General features: G+C 36.6%; 2 protein-coding genes across 3 annotated transcripts; both read left to right on the top strand.

Annotated features, from left to right (window-relative positions):
- Positions 1-4721: 4721 nt before the first annotated feature.
- LOC134619532 (CMRF35-like molecule 3) lies at positions 4722-6478 on the top strand. The gene is made up of 4 exons (XM_063465405.1): positions 4722-4813; positions 4913-5281; positions 6064-6115; positions 6254-6478. The coding sequence occupies exons 1-4, from the start codon at positions 4777-4779 to the stop codon at positions 6354-6356; spliced, it is 561 nt and encodes a 186-aa protein (XP_063321475.1). The 5' UTR covers positions 4722-4776; the 3' UTR covers positions 6357-6478.
- A 4169-nt stretch (positions 6479-10647) lies between these two features.
- LOC134618214 (cell division control protein 42 homolog) lies at positions 10648-15529 on the top strand. 2 transcript variants are annotated; one of them, XM_063463481.1, is made up of 6 exons: positions 10648-10775; positions 11313-11462; positions 11547-11619; positions 11724-11833; positions 13324-13521; positions 14386-15529. In XM_063463481.1, the coding sequence occupies exons 2-6, from the start codon at positions 11358-11360 to the stop codon at positions 14473-14475; spliced, it is 576 nt and encodes a 191-aa protein (XP_063319551.1). In that variant the 5' UTR covers positions 10648-10775; positions 11313-11357; the 3' UTR covers positions 14476-15529. The 2 variants fall into 2 exon arrangements, with proteins under 2 accessions (XP_063319551.1, XP_063319550.1); XM_063463480.1 differs by lacking the exon at positions 14386-15529 and adding an exon at positions 13698-14353.
- The last annotated feature ends 1193 nt before the right edge of the window (positions 15530-16722 follow it).

Here is a 16722-nt window from a genome sequence, read left to right as displayed (position 1 = left end):
TAAAGACATATGTGGGACTTCTTTGTTCCATTTGCGCAATATCTCTACAATGAGTAACATCCTGTCTCGGAGTGACGCCAATAATTAGTTCATGCATTTATTACTTCAAGGCTGGACTACTGTAATTTGTTATTATCGGGATGTCCTAAAAACTCCCTGAAAAGCCTTCATTTGATCAAAAATGCTTACCAGATTCCCAATTTGAATTCGGGAGACAGACACCGTCTCTACTTCTATGATTAACCTTAAAACTTTCCTTTTTGCTAAAGCATATAGGTAGGGCTGGATCACATGACTCTGAATCCTCCCTTAGTTACGCTGCAACTAAGGGAGGATTCCCTTAGACTCCTGGGAGATTCCCATGATGCACTGAGTATTTTCTTCAGCCACCTTTTCCAGTCATAATGTGTTTATACAGCTCTCTTCATTTAATCATTAGTTATTATTAATCTCCGGCTGTCTTCCACAGTATGTTTTTTGTCCTGTCTTCCTCCGCTCACCTCAACCGGTCACAGCAAATGACCGCCCCTCCCTGCTGGAGGTTTCTACCTGTTAAAAAGGAGTTTTTCCTTTCCACTTGCTCATAGGGGGTCATATGATTGTTGGGTTTTTCTCTGTTGTATTATTTTATGGTCTACCTTAGAATATAAAGAACATTGCAGTATAAATAAAACAAAACTGAATTGAATTGAAAATGATCAGGAAAATGGAGAGGGTAAAAAAAAAACACAAAATACCTCATGGCCCAAAGCATACTCTGTTATCTGTCAAACATGGTCGAGTTTCTGTTAGGGTTTGGCCGTATGGCTGCCAATGTAGCTGGCCCCCACTGGCATTTATTGATGATCTCACTGCTGACAGAAGCAACACGATGAATGCAGAATTATATGAGAGCAGTCTGTGTGCTCAGATTCAGCCAAACACATAAAACATATTGGACAGCAGTTCATCATTCAGCAGGACAAGGATACTAAACAAAAACTAAAGCAACCGAAGACTATACAACTACTTACTGGCAGGAGAGTACACAGCAGTGACAAAATCTTTCTTTACTTGACTGTCAAACAAAAATCTCTTCCTCATACATTGCAAAATGAAGGCTTTTCTCACTGTTACATTCTGTTGCCATGTTTTCTTATTTACTTGCCATGTCCTACAGCAGCTGTGACTCAGTAGTTAGAGCCTTCCAGCTACCAACCTGATGGTTGTTGGTTTGATCCTAAAAGTGTGAGTGTGTGCATGATAGATAGAGAGCCCTTAAAGGCATAGAGTAAAGCAGTGAATCAATGTGTAGGTCTCTAGAAATAAGGGTAATATAAGAGGAACTATGGTACTGCATGACATTAGGATATTGAGACAACTATATGAGGACAGTGTTAGGCTGTGTGGTCAGAGTGACAGATGGGTTTAAAGCGGTGGTGTGATTACATTAGGAAACCATCAGGAAGCCCATTTATGTTTGTGAGGTGGCCAGATTAACAGATGAGGTTAGAGAGGAGTTTGTGGACTATAATGTTTGCAGATGACACTGTATTCATGGATGTAGTGAAGGAGGACATGCAGAGGGTTGGTGGTGTGACACAGGAAATTACTGGGGATTCGTATTATTGTATTATGTTTGTATTATTGTAGGGTCTTTACCCTACAATGCTAATATAAAGCACTTCAAGGCAACTCTTGTTGTGATTTAGCACTTTAGACATAAAATTAAATTGAACTGAAAATTGAGATGGTGAGACGGAGTGAGATGATCTGCTGTGGCCACTCCTAAAGGGAGCAGCCAGATGAAGAAGATCGAGAAGGTATATTCCTAATCTACCTTCTCGATCTACCTAAGATTCCTACCTAACCTAGCTAAGATTCCTAATTAAATTATCTATACTTAACAAAAAGTTATGTATTGTAAGTATATATGGCCCAAATGTTGATGACCCCTCATTCTTCCATGCTATTTTTAGTGAACACCTAGATTGCTCACTTGTTCTTGGGGGCTACCTCAACTTTGGACTAAATGAAGAAATGGACAGGCTCAATACAGCAGGAACTCAGCACAACTGGCTGTTCACAAATATAGTTAAACAGTACATGAGGAATTCCGGACTTTGCGACGCATGGCGTTCCCTTCACCCCGGCCGTAAGGAATATACTTTCATCTCAAATGTTCATAACTCCTACTCTTGTCTGGATTATTTCCTAGTCAGCAACTCACTGTTGAGTGACACTTCAGACACTGAGATACACCCTATAGCTGTCAGTGATCATGCTCCTCTATCTTTAATTCATAATATATCATAATTATGAATAATAATAAACATAAGAAGATCATTCCACCAAGTAAAGGAGATTTAATACATCATTGCTTAAAGATGAAGATTTTATTAAATATTTTTAAAAAGAGTGGGCTTTATATTTAGACTGTAGTGACCTGCCTGGAACATCAGCATCTGTTCTCTGGGAAGCAGGGAAAGCTGTGATGAGAGGTAAAATTATTTAATTCTCATCATATAAAAAGAGAAAACAAACATATTCAGAAATTATACGAAATCATCAAATCTTTAGAAGAAGCCTAATTGTCCTTCCAGGAACAGGAAATATTGAAGAAAATATGACAAACAAAACTAGAATTCAATGAAATTATTAGTTAAAAAAATGCACACACAATTCTTAGTACAAAGACTTAACTTGCAAAATTTTGAACATGTTCAATTTCTAGCTAACCAGTTCAAAATAAAGAAAGAAAAAAACAACTATATGTGCCGTTAAAGACTTATCCAGGAACACATTATATCACCCTGAAAGAATAAACAATACTTTTAGAGACTTTTACAGAACTTTATATCCACCTCAGGTAAACCCATCAAAAAACAAAATTGATAAGTTTCTTGACAACGTATCCCTTCCAAAATTACCAGACAGTCAAGCAATAGCACTGGATTTACATCAACTGAACTGCAGGAAGCCCTGAAAAGTATGCCCAATAAGAAGGATCCAGGTGCAGATGGATTTCCAGCAGAATTTCTGGACAAATCTGGTACCATTATTCCACAGAATGTTGCAGGAAATCAAGGAAAATGTCAGACTACCACTAAATATGAATTCTGCCAACATTAGTCTCCTGCTAAAACTAGGCAACGACCCTGTATTTCTCACCAGCTATCGTCCATTATTTTAAAAAAAAAAAAAAAAAACAGTTAATAATGTTGACCTTAAAATAATCTGCAAAGCTCTCTCAAAAAGATTAGAGAAGATAATGCCCCCTCATAATGCATCCCGACCAAACTGGTTTCAGAAAAGGTAGGCACTCATCAACAAATACACATAGATTACTTAATTTGATAGACCATTCATGTAGTAAAAACACTGGAAATTTTTTATTTACAGCTTTCAAATATTTGGTTTTGGAAAGTCTTTTATAAACTGGTTAAAAGTATTATATAATTCTCCAACAGCATGCGTCAGGACAAATGACCAAACATCCTCCAGCTTCTGTCACCAGAGAGGCACAAGGCAGGGACGCCCACTCTACCCTTCACTGTTTGCAGTTTTTAATCGAACCACTAGGAGCAGCAAATCGGGAGGAAATAGTGATTAAGGGCATAAAATGATCTGGCTAGATGGAAATCGGTACCCATATCACTCATGGGAAGGGTTGCTTCAATGAAAATTATGGTCTTGCCAAGAATCAATTATTTATTCTCAATGATCCCAAGTAAACCACCACCAGACAGATTTAGATCTCTTGAATCTTCTATTTTTAAATTCCTTTGGAAAGATAAACCCCCACACATCAGCTTAAAAACTCTACAAGGACCAAGGATAAAGGAGGACTAGATCTGCCTAACTTAAACAGTACTTCTTAGCCAACAGGCTACAAGTCATCTCAGGATGGTTAAAACATACCCTGTCAGATGAGCCCTAGCTAGACGTAGAACAGGCACAATGCAATATTATAGAGATTTCTGACCTACAATTCATTAGTTTAAACATCAAACAACATATATGCTTTAAAAGTGTCAATATCAGCTCCTCTCTGACAGCATGGTGGGCATTTCTAAAAATGACTGGGTCTTCATTAATCACATCCAAACCTACACCCATTTGGAACAACCCTGACATACAACAGAACAATAATATGATTAACTTCCCAGATTGGAGTTGTAAAGGAATTAAATACTTGAAACATATATTTGAAGGAACAGACTTTATTCCATTTGACAGATTAATTATACAGTATGGGATTAACAACCTTTCCTCCCCATCCTCAATTGAATCCCTCCTCCCACACCATCCCACCATCACACATGCAAGGCCTTTAGGTACAGGTGCATCACTGAGGTGCAGGGGAGGCATTCCTCCTTTGTCCCCTCCTGCCCCCCTGTACCTCAGTTTTATTCTACAACTTAGACACTCACATTGCTAAAACTCTCATACATATTGGGTATGGGCACACTAAAAAGCATCTTAAGAATTCCAGCAGGATAAAAAATGAAGGTGATTACTTTAATCAACTCTGACTTTTTCTTCAGTGACCCTTCCATTTAAGGGACTAATACAGATGAAAACTTGCCCTTCATTCAAACATTCTTTCTTTTGCGTTGTTGCCTGTTGTTGCCTAGTCCTGTGTCCTTGTTTATCGTGATGTCAAGAATTTCCTGTCATTTGGCTGTGGTATTTTGAGCAATGGGAGAGTATGACACAGTATGACATTACTGCGCAAGACCAAAGGAGAAGTTGCATAGCTGGTGTTTTCTTACCCTTTAACTTTTCATAACGACCATGAGGACCTCTGGAACATTTGTCTGCCTATTTAATGGTAATCTGTCAAAAGTACTTGCCTTGCCTTGCCATTTTTTTCTTCAATTGCAAAGTTATCTGATTAACATGTGATGTTAAATGGTTTTGGATTTTGCAGGGCCAGCTTTCTGTTTGTTGTTGTGGATAATACAGCATGCAGCGGAATCACTTCTGCTTTCAGCTCCAGAGGTGGTAAAAGCAACAAACAGAGGGTCTGTAACGGTGCCTTGTCAGTATGACCTTCAGTACAAAGAAAACACAAAGTACTGGTGCAAAGGAAAGATATATGAGTTTTGCAGGATAGTGGTAAAGACACCAAAGAAGCGTTCTAACAACAGAACCTTCATTGCTGATGATAAGGAAGCAGGAGTGTTCAGTGTGACTATGACATCTATCAGACAAAGTGACGAAGATAAGTACTGGTGTGTCATCGCGACTTCTGGAAGAAATATCTTTACTGGTGTCAGCCTCCTCGTCTCCCAAGCAGGTAAACTTCAGCTTAAGACACTTTATCATCAGATGTGCTATTGCTGATTCAGTAGTTTCTTTCTTTGATTGCACAGAATAATCACCAAACTTTAAAGTTGTAAATGCAATCTATTACTACTCTAGAAAGGCCAGCTCGAGTGTTATCTGAACCTTTTGGCTAAACTAGTTAAACAACACATTGTTTGCCTCACAATCATGTTGTTTGTGATCTGAACGACCAAGTAAGTTTCTGAGTAAGATTCTTATAATTTTCAAATCTAGATGACTATCTATATTCATCTGAGACACTGACAATTTATCAACATCTTAATCAAAGACTGATCATAGTTGTGGTGTTTTTTTTAATGTTGCTCCACCACAGCGAAATATAACCCAACCACAAGTTGTACCTTTGATTTTTTTTATAAGTGCTTCTAACTATAAGCATATGAGTCTGAGAACACCTTTTAAATTACACTGCTTGTCATTTGGAGCAGAAAATGCCAGAAACTTGTATATAAAAGATGATTAAACTTTAACAAAAGCTATATTGTAAAAACGGTCATTTCTAATGTTTGAATTTTTCCACTTTCAAATGTAATTGTTATTTCTCATTATTTCCATTAGCTTATAAGATATTATGTTATTATTAGATGTCAGATTATTTCTTGTTCTCAACATCTGTTGAAAACACCTGATAACGCTCTGAACTGCTTTCTAATGCAATTATAAGGGGAAAGTCAGTATTAATATCATGAATATCATTTACTGACTTTTAACGCAAAGTCTTCTTATCCACAGTGACAACCCCAACCACCAGCACACAAATTACTCCAATTCAAGATGAAAAAAGGTGAGAAGAGTGTAAGGATATTAAACTGTTTACTATATCATCATCAACTCTTTATATGTAGTGGTAAACATAATCATCTGTCCAGTACAAAAATAGTAACAGATAATAGTACGTATAATTTTTTTTTTTTTTATCTAGTTCGTGGGTGACTCTACGTTGGATTCTCTTTATTTTAATGCTGTGTTGTTTGGCATCAGCACATATCGCTGTATGGAGAATAAAGACTGCAAGGAAAATATGACTATGACAACCATTTTACCCTCAGAACTTATACTTTAATAAATTAAAGTCTTACACTGTCATAATTTTAAAAAAGAAAAATGGGTAAATTGGTATTAACAAAATCCTACTAAAACTATTCTACCGGTGGATGTTCATTCAATGTGTGACCTGAGCTGAAAATAAACCAAATGAAAAAGAGGCTTTCAGACTCTTTTGTTTTTTCTAAGTATTTAAATGATTTAAATGTCATTCATTTTAATGTCAGTGCCTAAGATAACTTTAGGCTCAACTATTGAATATCCTATCAGCTTAAAATTAACAGCCCCAAATCCTAGAGGGCCCTTGGCTTTCAATTAATTTATTTGCAGATCTCATATGGGCGGACACGGTGATTGTTATTCTCTTTGCAATGAATCTCTGATATCTAAGATTTCTGTCAATATTGCACTCCAGAGATCTGAAAACCATGTGGAATAAAAATTTCTTCATATTCAAACACAAGGTGAACTATTGTGAGGAGCTCCTTCTAAAAGTCAAAACTCTCACAATAAGTAGGTTGGATCATTAGGATCTCTCTAAAGTTATTTGAGGATTGCAATAATATAGTTTCACGCTTGCTTGACTTTTGCTTCTTGCCCTCAGTAATACATAATAGTTTCTAACAGGTTACCTGGAGCTGAAATGTAGAGTTACTATCCAAGTTAATTTATGTAAACTTGTTAAAGTGATAATCAAAAGTGGATTACACTGAAATTCCTCAAAATTTTTCCATATTATGCACACAAAGAGAAGCAGTGATGATTAGTGATCATTGTCAAGCAGATTTGATTACCCTGGTAGTAATGGCTGTAAGACGTTGAACATCTATGACTGTTGTTCATTGCCATTACACCCCTATACAATCTAATTCAATAACCCTGCATTTAATCTTATTTTATAGAAAAATATAATGTTCAGTTTATCTCAGAGGCATTGAATCATTTATTCTCTCGCTGTGCTGCAATATGTGTTGCCTTTGATATTGTGTCCCTCGTGCAGGTGGGGGTGGACAACAACATCTCTGAAACCTTTTTAACTGCAGATATCAGGTATTTGTCACACGTTCCAGTAGCTATGTCAATGTAAAAGTAAGTCAGTATTCAAAATATCAGCACCATAGCACTAAAGCTGTCTGATTAATATCATTATTCACACCTGTGCTCTTCCAGCTGTTTGTGTAAAATAATTTCTGTCATGAGAGAAGAAAAAACACCATTCCCTTCATATGTAAAAACAGACTATAAGGTTTAGGTGAAACATTTCATTTTAGTCTTCTAGGAGGTATAACCCAGACCCAATAGCTATTTCAGTGCGCATGTGGGAATGTGAGTACAGTTTCGAGACAAGAAATACATTAAGAAATTGTTTAATGCAGTGGTTCTCAAACTTTCACAATGAGTACCACCTTATAAAATATATGGCTCTTAAAGTACCACCCTTATGACCCACATTATAGTACAGTAGTATAGGCCTATTTAACAGCATATACAGTTTACACGAGACAATTTTATTTCTTATATGAATGTTATTTATTTTAATTGTCACAAACAGGGTGTGACAAGTGATAATAATAACAACTGTACTGCATTAAAACATTCACAGCAGGTGGGATATCCGGTCTTTAAGTGATGACGTGACAAACCCTGCTTCCTGTTTTTAACATGTTTTAATGCTTTGTATTTTGTTCCATTTATTCTGAACAAGCCCCTAAAAAGTTAGTGATCACTGTCGGCCTCTCTCAGTTTTTATCACCACTATTCATTTTAAAGCTCAGTTTTTAAAACCTTACGATGTAACTACAGCCCAGCCCATGCAGCAATATATTAATGACTAACCTCGTATCATGGTTCGATTATCTCAGTTGTTCTCCTGACTGAAGTTTGGTCCGTTTACAGCATCCTGCCATGTGATTGCATTTGTCCCTAACCATCGGGAACCATCGCGTTAACTTTAACGAGTGGAAAAAAGTTAGCATTCATCCTCCAGCTTCACTGTGTTCATAATATTCTAATCACGACTGTGTAGCCACCCACCACGTAGCACATCATTATATAACAGCTAGCCCAACTTCAGTAACCGTAAAAAACTGTTTTGATTTCTGTCTTCATTTATTTTGGAAGTGATAGCAAAACTGTACATTTTAATTTTTCAGAAATCCCTCAATCAGAACATGGTATATTATTTAATCTTACATTTTTGGGGGAGACTTCTTGCGTACCACTAGAGGGAGCCCACGTACCACCAGTGGTACGCATACCACAGTTTGAGAATCACTGGTTTAATACAACACACCTACAGTACTGTACACAAGTTTTCAGCCACCCCTTGTTTCATTTTATTCTGTTTCCAAGGACCCGCTTTCTCCTATTTTCTCCTAAATGTTTTTTAAATTCCATGTTATTGCTTAAAGTCTTAACCAATAGCAAAAGCCAGGCTTTCCAAGGGTCTTTCAAAGTTCCAATTCAGAAATTAGCTGTTTTTTCACTTATTTTCAGAGGAATCCTTTTTTTTGTTTTGTTTGATAAGCCACTTAAACACTGACATATGGCTCATTCGAGAATAAAAAAAGGCTTTGAACTCAAGGGCTGAACCAGTGTTGGGTCTACACATAACCAGAGGTGTGAAGCAACAAAGTACAAATACTTTGTTATTGTACTTAAGTAGAATTTTCAAGTATCTGTACATTACTTGAGTATTGATTTTACTAACAATTTTTTACTTTTACCCCCTACATTTTAAACAAATATCTGTACTTTATGCTCTTTACATTTTCAAAACAGACTCATTACTTTTGGTTTAACATTTGAGAGGAGTTATTATTTTACAACACTGCAAGCCTTTAAACTTCAAACTGATTTGAGCCTGAACAGTAACATGTGAAAGGCAGTTATGTTTGCGTATTAGTCACCAGGAGATGCGGCATAAAAAGAGATGAAAGATACAAAAATCTGTGTGTGCCATAGTCCGGGGTTAAAGGGGGATGGTGTTTTTATTTATTTATTTTTTGGCACAACATCCCATAAACTGCAGCTGCAGTACTTCAGCATAAGACGAGCGAGCATAAAGGCGGTAACATCTTTTAAGTGACAGAATCAGCAGTTCAACTCATACTGGAGTACTGTTAACACTAGTATCTGTACTTTTCCCACCTCTGCACATAACACACAACATAGCAAAGAACCAATTTTAGGTTGTATTGCTAGATACTTAGTTACTAGTAACTAAAATAAATTACTTGCTTACCAGTAGCCTGGTAAGCAAGTAATTTATTCAAATATCTTTTCTTTAGGATGACTCATTTTAAAAGGCATAAAATTGTAACTTGGCAAATTTGTTAACTGTATCTTAAAAACAAAAACAAAAAATCAACAGCAGATGAACAGTATCTGAGATTATTTTTCTTACAAAATGAGAAAAAAAAAACATAGCCAAGACTTGGTACAGGACCTGAGAAATGCATCTGGACTTTCAGCCTCATCAGAAATGTTCTCAGTGGAAGGGTTTGTGTCAAGGAGTCATTCTTGTGGAAGGGAAACTCGAAAAAAAGGCTGAGGTCTAACGAACTGCACAACAACTGGGCACCAAAGCATCTGATTGGCAACAGCCAACAAAGAAGAGCTTTAAATGCCCTTCAACAAGCCTAGAAAACTATTCACGAAGGCTGGTTAAAGAAACTGTAAGAATGCTTGCCTTAAAGAGTTGATGCTGTGTTGAAGAATAAAGGTGGACATATCAAATATTGACTTTCAAGCTCACTGGTGTTGCAGAACCTCAGTTTTGCCATTATTTCTGTATTTTCATGTATGTTTCAAGAAATTTCAATAAATCACTGCTCTGATTTCCAATTTTCGTAGCAAAATCGATGCTAATTAAATATAATAATCTTCTTATTCATACGCATATCACAATCGCATGTAAATCTTATGAAGTCATTCGGATACTGTGCCGTGTTTACCTCCAGGAGGGGATGCAAGGTGAGAGGAATTTAAGAAGATGACATCATAACTTCTGCAGCATGAACCTCGCGCTTAATCTCGTCTCAAGATACTTAACAACGTGAGAGGAAGTCACGTTTCAGTGTAAAAGCACAGAAAGGAACGTTTGAAGCGTCATGCAAAAGAGTTCGTGCATGATATTAAACCTATATACAAAGAAAACGCCTTAGAATAAAAATGTTACTTTCAGGTTTAGAGAACTAGCTTTTACAATGAATGGGTTTTGTAGCAACATGTAAATGTTTTACTTTGAAACTGTTGTCCGGTATTATTCCGTCTCGCTTGAAAGTCGTAGTGGAAGTCGCTACTCGCAGACTGGCTGTACCAAGTTGTTGCTCGCTGGTGCCAACGCCCGGCGAAACAGACTGCTTACGTTAGCTAGCAGTGACACAAGAGGGACACGGGTACGTAGCTAAAACATGTAACTGGCATCTTGTGAAGTTGTGCAGTCGTCTGATTTTGTTTGTGAACTACGCTTTCCTATATTGACCTCATAGAAACTAATGGAGCGTTTGTTTACACCCTTACGTTATGCGACTGGCTGCTAAACTAGCTAACAAGTTAGCATTGCGTTAGCAGAGTTTGCTAAATGATGCGCAAACATGATTCAGTTGCCAGTAATTATTTAAGTAGTTATCGCCACATGTTGTGACTAATCTAAAAACTTGTTTACATACACTAAACGTGGTAAGGTAATTAAACGAGTAAGCAAGTCATTAGCTAACGTTAGCCTTCAGACAATGTTGTTGATAGCTGGGTGTGACTCTTAGCTGTTTAATTCTAGAAAACTCCGCTGTTCCACTTGGGTTCCATCGTCTCATTAAGAAGTTATTCGCAGTGGATACGACAGAGCATTTGAATAGCTTAACATTGTCTCTAGGTGTCTAAAATATTGAATATTGGCCTAACCTTCGTCAGTTATCACCTCCTTCTCCTTGCAGGTAACGTGATAAACGTGATTGCCAGCAGCTTCAGAAAGCACAAAGATGCAGACTATCAAGTGTGTGGTGGTGGGTGATGGAGCAGTGGGAAAAACCTGTCTGTTGATTTCATACACCACCAATAAATTCCCCTCAGAATATGTACCAACAGTAAGTTTTCAACAAAAAAAATGTTTTCACTTCAATGTGCATCGTGGTTCAATATATTCTGACATGTAACTTATTCTATTACAGGTGTTTGACAACTATGCAGTAACTGTAATGATTGGGGGTGAACCATACACCCTTGGCTTATTTGACACTGCAGGTACAATTCATTTTAGTTCCACTTTTAATTAAATGTGTTAGTTTTATTTAGTCTGTCTCTTGGTAAATTATTTATTTATGTGTATGTGTGTGGTCTCTCCTTAGGTCAGGAGGATTATGACCGGTTACGACCTCTAAGCTACCCGCAGACTGATGTCTTCTTAGTGTGTTTCTCAGTTGTTTCACCTTCCTCGTTTGAGAATGTTAAAGAAAAGGTATATGATTTTATTCTAGATACAGATTTTTTTTTTTTTGTTATTGAAACTCTGTAACCTGAGAAATTCGAAAATGGTCAAAATAGTAAAGAACATGAAATGGTGATAATGAAGACAAAGACAACGGTTCTAAATACAGTTTGGGTTATTTTTATGAGTTCTTTTATTGAGTTAAGTTACTTTAAAAAATGAAGGAAGAAAGGTTGTTATTGTCTGTGTTGCCTCACTCTAAAAGCAGATCAGGTTACCACAGATAATGGTCCTAATAAAAGAGGTTGGGGGGGGGTTGTTTTGGTTTTTTTGTTTGTTTGTTTCGAGAACCAGACAACTCTTGCTGCTCCCTCCCATTTCTTTTTTTCTCTCTTTCTTTCATTTCTCAGTTGCTGGATAATTTATACTTTGATCACTTTGGAACAGGTTTTGTGGGGAGAAATGCCAAGTCACTGATATGGATTCACCAACAACCCACTAGACCAATACCTCTTCCCCTCATGTAGTGGCCTCCCTCCATAGGATGTGAGGGCGGCCCAAAACAACTTTAACTGGTCTAGATAAGTAGAATTGTAAACAATATGCAATAACTTTAAAGATAAAAGAAAAATTAATTGCACACAGAGCAGAAACACTGCTGGACCCTGGCCATTATTGACCCTTTCTGAGCCACCATGGCTACTTCTAATGAGGATCATCCTGAGCCATCCGTGGTGTCCAAGGTTATGACGAGAATAGTTTAGCAATAGTAGTGATGGTTCTAGTTTTATTATTGTGATTTTTTTTTTTTTTAACCTATTGCTATATCCTGTAAATAATATCAATTTGGACTGAATAGAGCCTCACATTTCCACATAACCTCACAACACGTTCATACACATGCAGCTCACTCACACGCACTAATTTTAATGAAATGTGAAGTATGCAAATATATACCTAATGTATGCATGTTTTGTTTGTTTTTTTTCTCTCTGTGTTTCACATGTTCTCTTTCGTTTTTTTCTGTCAGTGAACTAGGTTATAATATTGTGCTGTGATTTCAATACTGTATTTTTTTTTTAAATCTTTTACAATCTATTGTAGTATGTAATTCAGCCATACATGTTATGTAAAAAATTAAGATAATATGGTTTTGTTAACACATTCTCTTCTGAAGACACAAAACCCAGCCTTAGGGTGTCTAAAACTACTGTACTCTTACCGCTGGTTCTAAGCCTGGATAAATGGGGCTTTAACAGCAGGTGTAAAATCTATGCCAAGTCAAAATGTGGACCAAATTAAAATGTGACGACCCCTTGTAAAAATAATGGAGAAATTGAAAGTGCCTATTTTAATTTTAGGAGTTTTAGAAATATCTGGTTGGTTTGTGGGTTTATTTTTCTCTGTGGTCCTCCAATAATAGAAAAGTTTATGAAAATGCAGTGCATTTTCTGTCAGTCATGTGAAATAATCTGTAAATCCCTGTTTTTGATGAGTTTATTTTGTTTTCTCCCCACCAGTGGGTTCCTGAGATAACTCACCACTGTCCCAAGACCCCGTTCCTGTTGGTAGGCACTCAGATTGACTTGCGTGATGACCCGTCTACAGTTGAGAAGTTAGCCAAGAACAAACAAAAGCCAATCACTCCTGAGACAGCAGAAAAGCTGGCTCGTGACCTTAAGGCAGTCAAATATGTTGAGTGCTCTGCTCTAACACAGGTAAGATCTCTCATTACACAATACACTAAAAACTGCTGTAACAAGCATGTTTCTGAATGCAATCTCTTAACATGGGTAGAAGTGCTTTGCTTTATGTTTTGCTAACACCACTTACCTAAAAACTCCCATCTAACACTGTGTACCTGTCTTTCTTCCTCCTTTTCCTCTTGCTGTAGCGGGGATTGAAGAACGTATTTGATGAGGCTATCCTAGCTGCTTTAGAGCCCCCCGAAACTCAGAGAAAGAGAAAATGCTGCTTGTTCTGATGTCTTCTCGAATCTTGCTTTGCCTCTCAATCGTGTGCTGCTCATTCATTGTAAACAAATGTCTGTTACTAAAATAACCCCCATGCTCTTTCAAACTTTAAACCTCTGTACCCATTAACCTTTTTCCTTTGTTTCATGTGTGCTTTCTTTTCAACTAATCTCAATAATTGTCCATGCTGCCTAATGACGATGGTGCCAATCTTTAGTTCTTCACCTTGCGGACAAGTCTGTGTAACCTGACATGTCTTTGAGGGGTGGCGGGTTGTTTTTGTTTTTGTTGGGGTTTTTTGTTGTTGTTGTTTTTTTAAGCAAACATTCCCTTACATCAGCATTGAGCTCATCCGTTGTACCCTATTTAAGCATCAATGCTACTGTCTTTGACAGTAATATCTCTTCTTTTTTTTTTTCTACTGCAGCATCAAAATTTTCACAGGCTTTTGTCTTTAAGACAACTTGATCATGAGGAGAGACTTGTATAATGTTATTTCAATAAATGAAAATTTTGATTGCCATGCTCCATTTTTACTCAGCTTTCTTTTGCGCTCGCATATTTCCAGAAAATGGCTCTGTTTTGAATATTAATGTTTTGTTTCCACAGAAAGGATTAAAGAATGTGTTTGATGAGGCAATACTGGCTGCCCTGGAGCCACCTGAACCTAAGAAAAGACGTAAATGTGTTCTGCTCTAAGTTTCGTCGCAGTCTTCACACCAGTTTCCAAATCTAGGTTAACAGTACTGAAGAGGTTTTCTGCACAAGCACATTCCACTATAAGTTGAGATATTTTTAAATATTAGCCTTCTCACATACTTAACCTTAAAACATATTTTGTGTAAGACTGATACACTTTGTCATAATTTGATGCCATTGAAATTTTGTACACAATGTGAACACTGAATGCTGACACTTAAGAAAACTCTAAGGAACACTTGGAAGTAATGTTTTGGTTTGGCCACGTTATCTTTGCAGAGGTTTTCTTGCAAAAGAAGTGATTATGCAAAGATATTTTTTATAGAGCTCCTGTTTCAAGAGTCCTATAAAATAGAGCTTTAATAAAATCCCTTAAAGTTATAAATTTGCATTGATTTACTACTTAGGTGTCTGCAGTAGCAACATAGTGTAAATCCTGCTAATGTCATAAAATGCTTGTTTAGGGAAAGCTCCACTTAATCTTCTCAACATAGTCTTAAGGTAAATGTAAGAAACCTAAAGAAATATGGAACTTCTGGGTATGTTTTTATCTTCGGTCTGATAAAAGTGGAAAATCTATTTCACTGTTACTATGAGTTTGAGTACAACTATATCCCAGTCATTTGCTTTTTCTGACAAGCATCAAGGAGACAATGTATGTCCTCAGCGATCATCAACAGATGGTAAAGTTAAACTTTGTGGAAGTGTAACTACTCCTAATGCTTGGCCAGTGACCTATATTGTAAACTGCAGCACCATTAACAGGTTGAGATCCTGTGGAAGTTATTAAATTACTTAACTGATAATTATTGCCTTTGACTATCCATTCCTAGATTGTGGGCTTGAATTTAATTTGTAAATATAGTGAAAGTAACTCATAACTTATTGACTGAAAATTTGTATGTCACTGATGAAAGACTGAAAGAACCTTAGCTGAAATCACATTAACCAGAATATATTTCTCTCTTATTTTTTTTCAATTTCACAATAAAGTTGGGACTGTATTTTTGTTTGTAATAAAGGTTCACAATAAAGCAGTATTATTATTATTAAATCCTACTTTCAATATTTCATTTTGTCATGTTATTTAGATGGTTCAAACTTGAGAACCTGCCTATAGTTACACATACATACGTTTGAAATACCAAAGATATCAAAGCAGATTATTCAGTCATTTTTCAATACAAATTTTTATTATCAATAAGGCACAACAGGTCAATGCAAACATAGTTCTATTGTTGGTGAGCCAAATAACACTTCTAAAGTATTACAATAGAATTCAGATAAACCCTCACAATCTGAGAGGTCAGGCGCTGGCTTTTGTGTTATCCTGGTACCAAACTATCACTTATTCTGGCATTATTGCCTCAAATAATGAGATCACCCACTGACGCCTTCATGCAACTACAAATATGTTCTCATCCAAGTTTTAACATATATGAAGGAAAGGTCAGATACAACCTTTGAAAAGCCTGAGAGCAAAGCTGTATTTTTTTTTTCAGGAATTGCAATAGCTCTTTGGTATTTAACCAACCTCAGCACAAAAATATGGTGATGTTAGAGATCCCCCATTGTGGAGTTTGTAGTCACTGTGGCTACATTACATGAAGAATGTTTCAAATGTTTTCTACAAGCCTGTTTAGATTTACACATGTACAGTGGTGGGGGAATAAAAGACATGGTACAAAGTAACTGTAAAGCACAACAATACACTTTCATGAATACAGTATATGGTTTAATGTGTTAACATTTAAGCTCACATTATCATTTCCAGTTCTCACACTACAAAATGGAAAGTACAAAAGGCAGGTATCTTTAAGGCAAATGCATAGGTTTGGTTTAGGGCTGTAGCAATAATGTAAACTAAGTCACACTGCCAGACAAGCAAGTCAAGGTACACATTAACCCTTTCATACATGAATTATGACAACCTCAATCATCATCCACCTCATCATTTTTTCATAAGTATTTTATTCATCTTTAGGCATGAAAAGATGAATAAAATACTTAAGAAAACAAATCCTGATTGAGGTTGTCATAATTCATGCATGACAGGGTGAAATAACAATAATTACAACGAAGCATGTCATACAGGTATAGCAACATTAAACAACCAGTGGGTGGCAGGGTATGGAGTGACACATCAGTGTCCAGTGTAGCGGTTTATGTGCAAGTATACAAACAACACTGACACAAATACAAGAAAACAGCCTTTGAATAGCTGCAGTGACCACTATACGTGAAAGG

This window comes from Pelmatolapia mariae, linkage group LG20 (assembly GCF_036321145.2).
Source record: "Pelmatolapia mariae isolate MD_Pm_ZW linkage group LG20, Pm_UMD_F_2, whole genome shotgun sequence".
Classification (NCBI taxonomy): Eukaryota; Metazoa; Chordata; class Actinopteri; order Cichliformes; family Cichlidae; genus Pelmatolapia; species Pelmatolapia mariae.
Note: the sequence above shows the minus strand (reverse complement) of the source record. Positions and strands in the feature narration are given on the sequence as shown.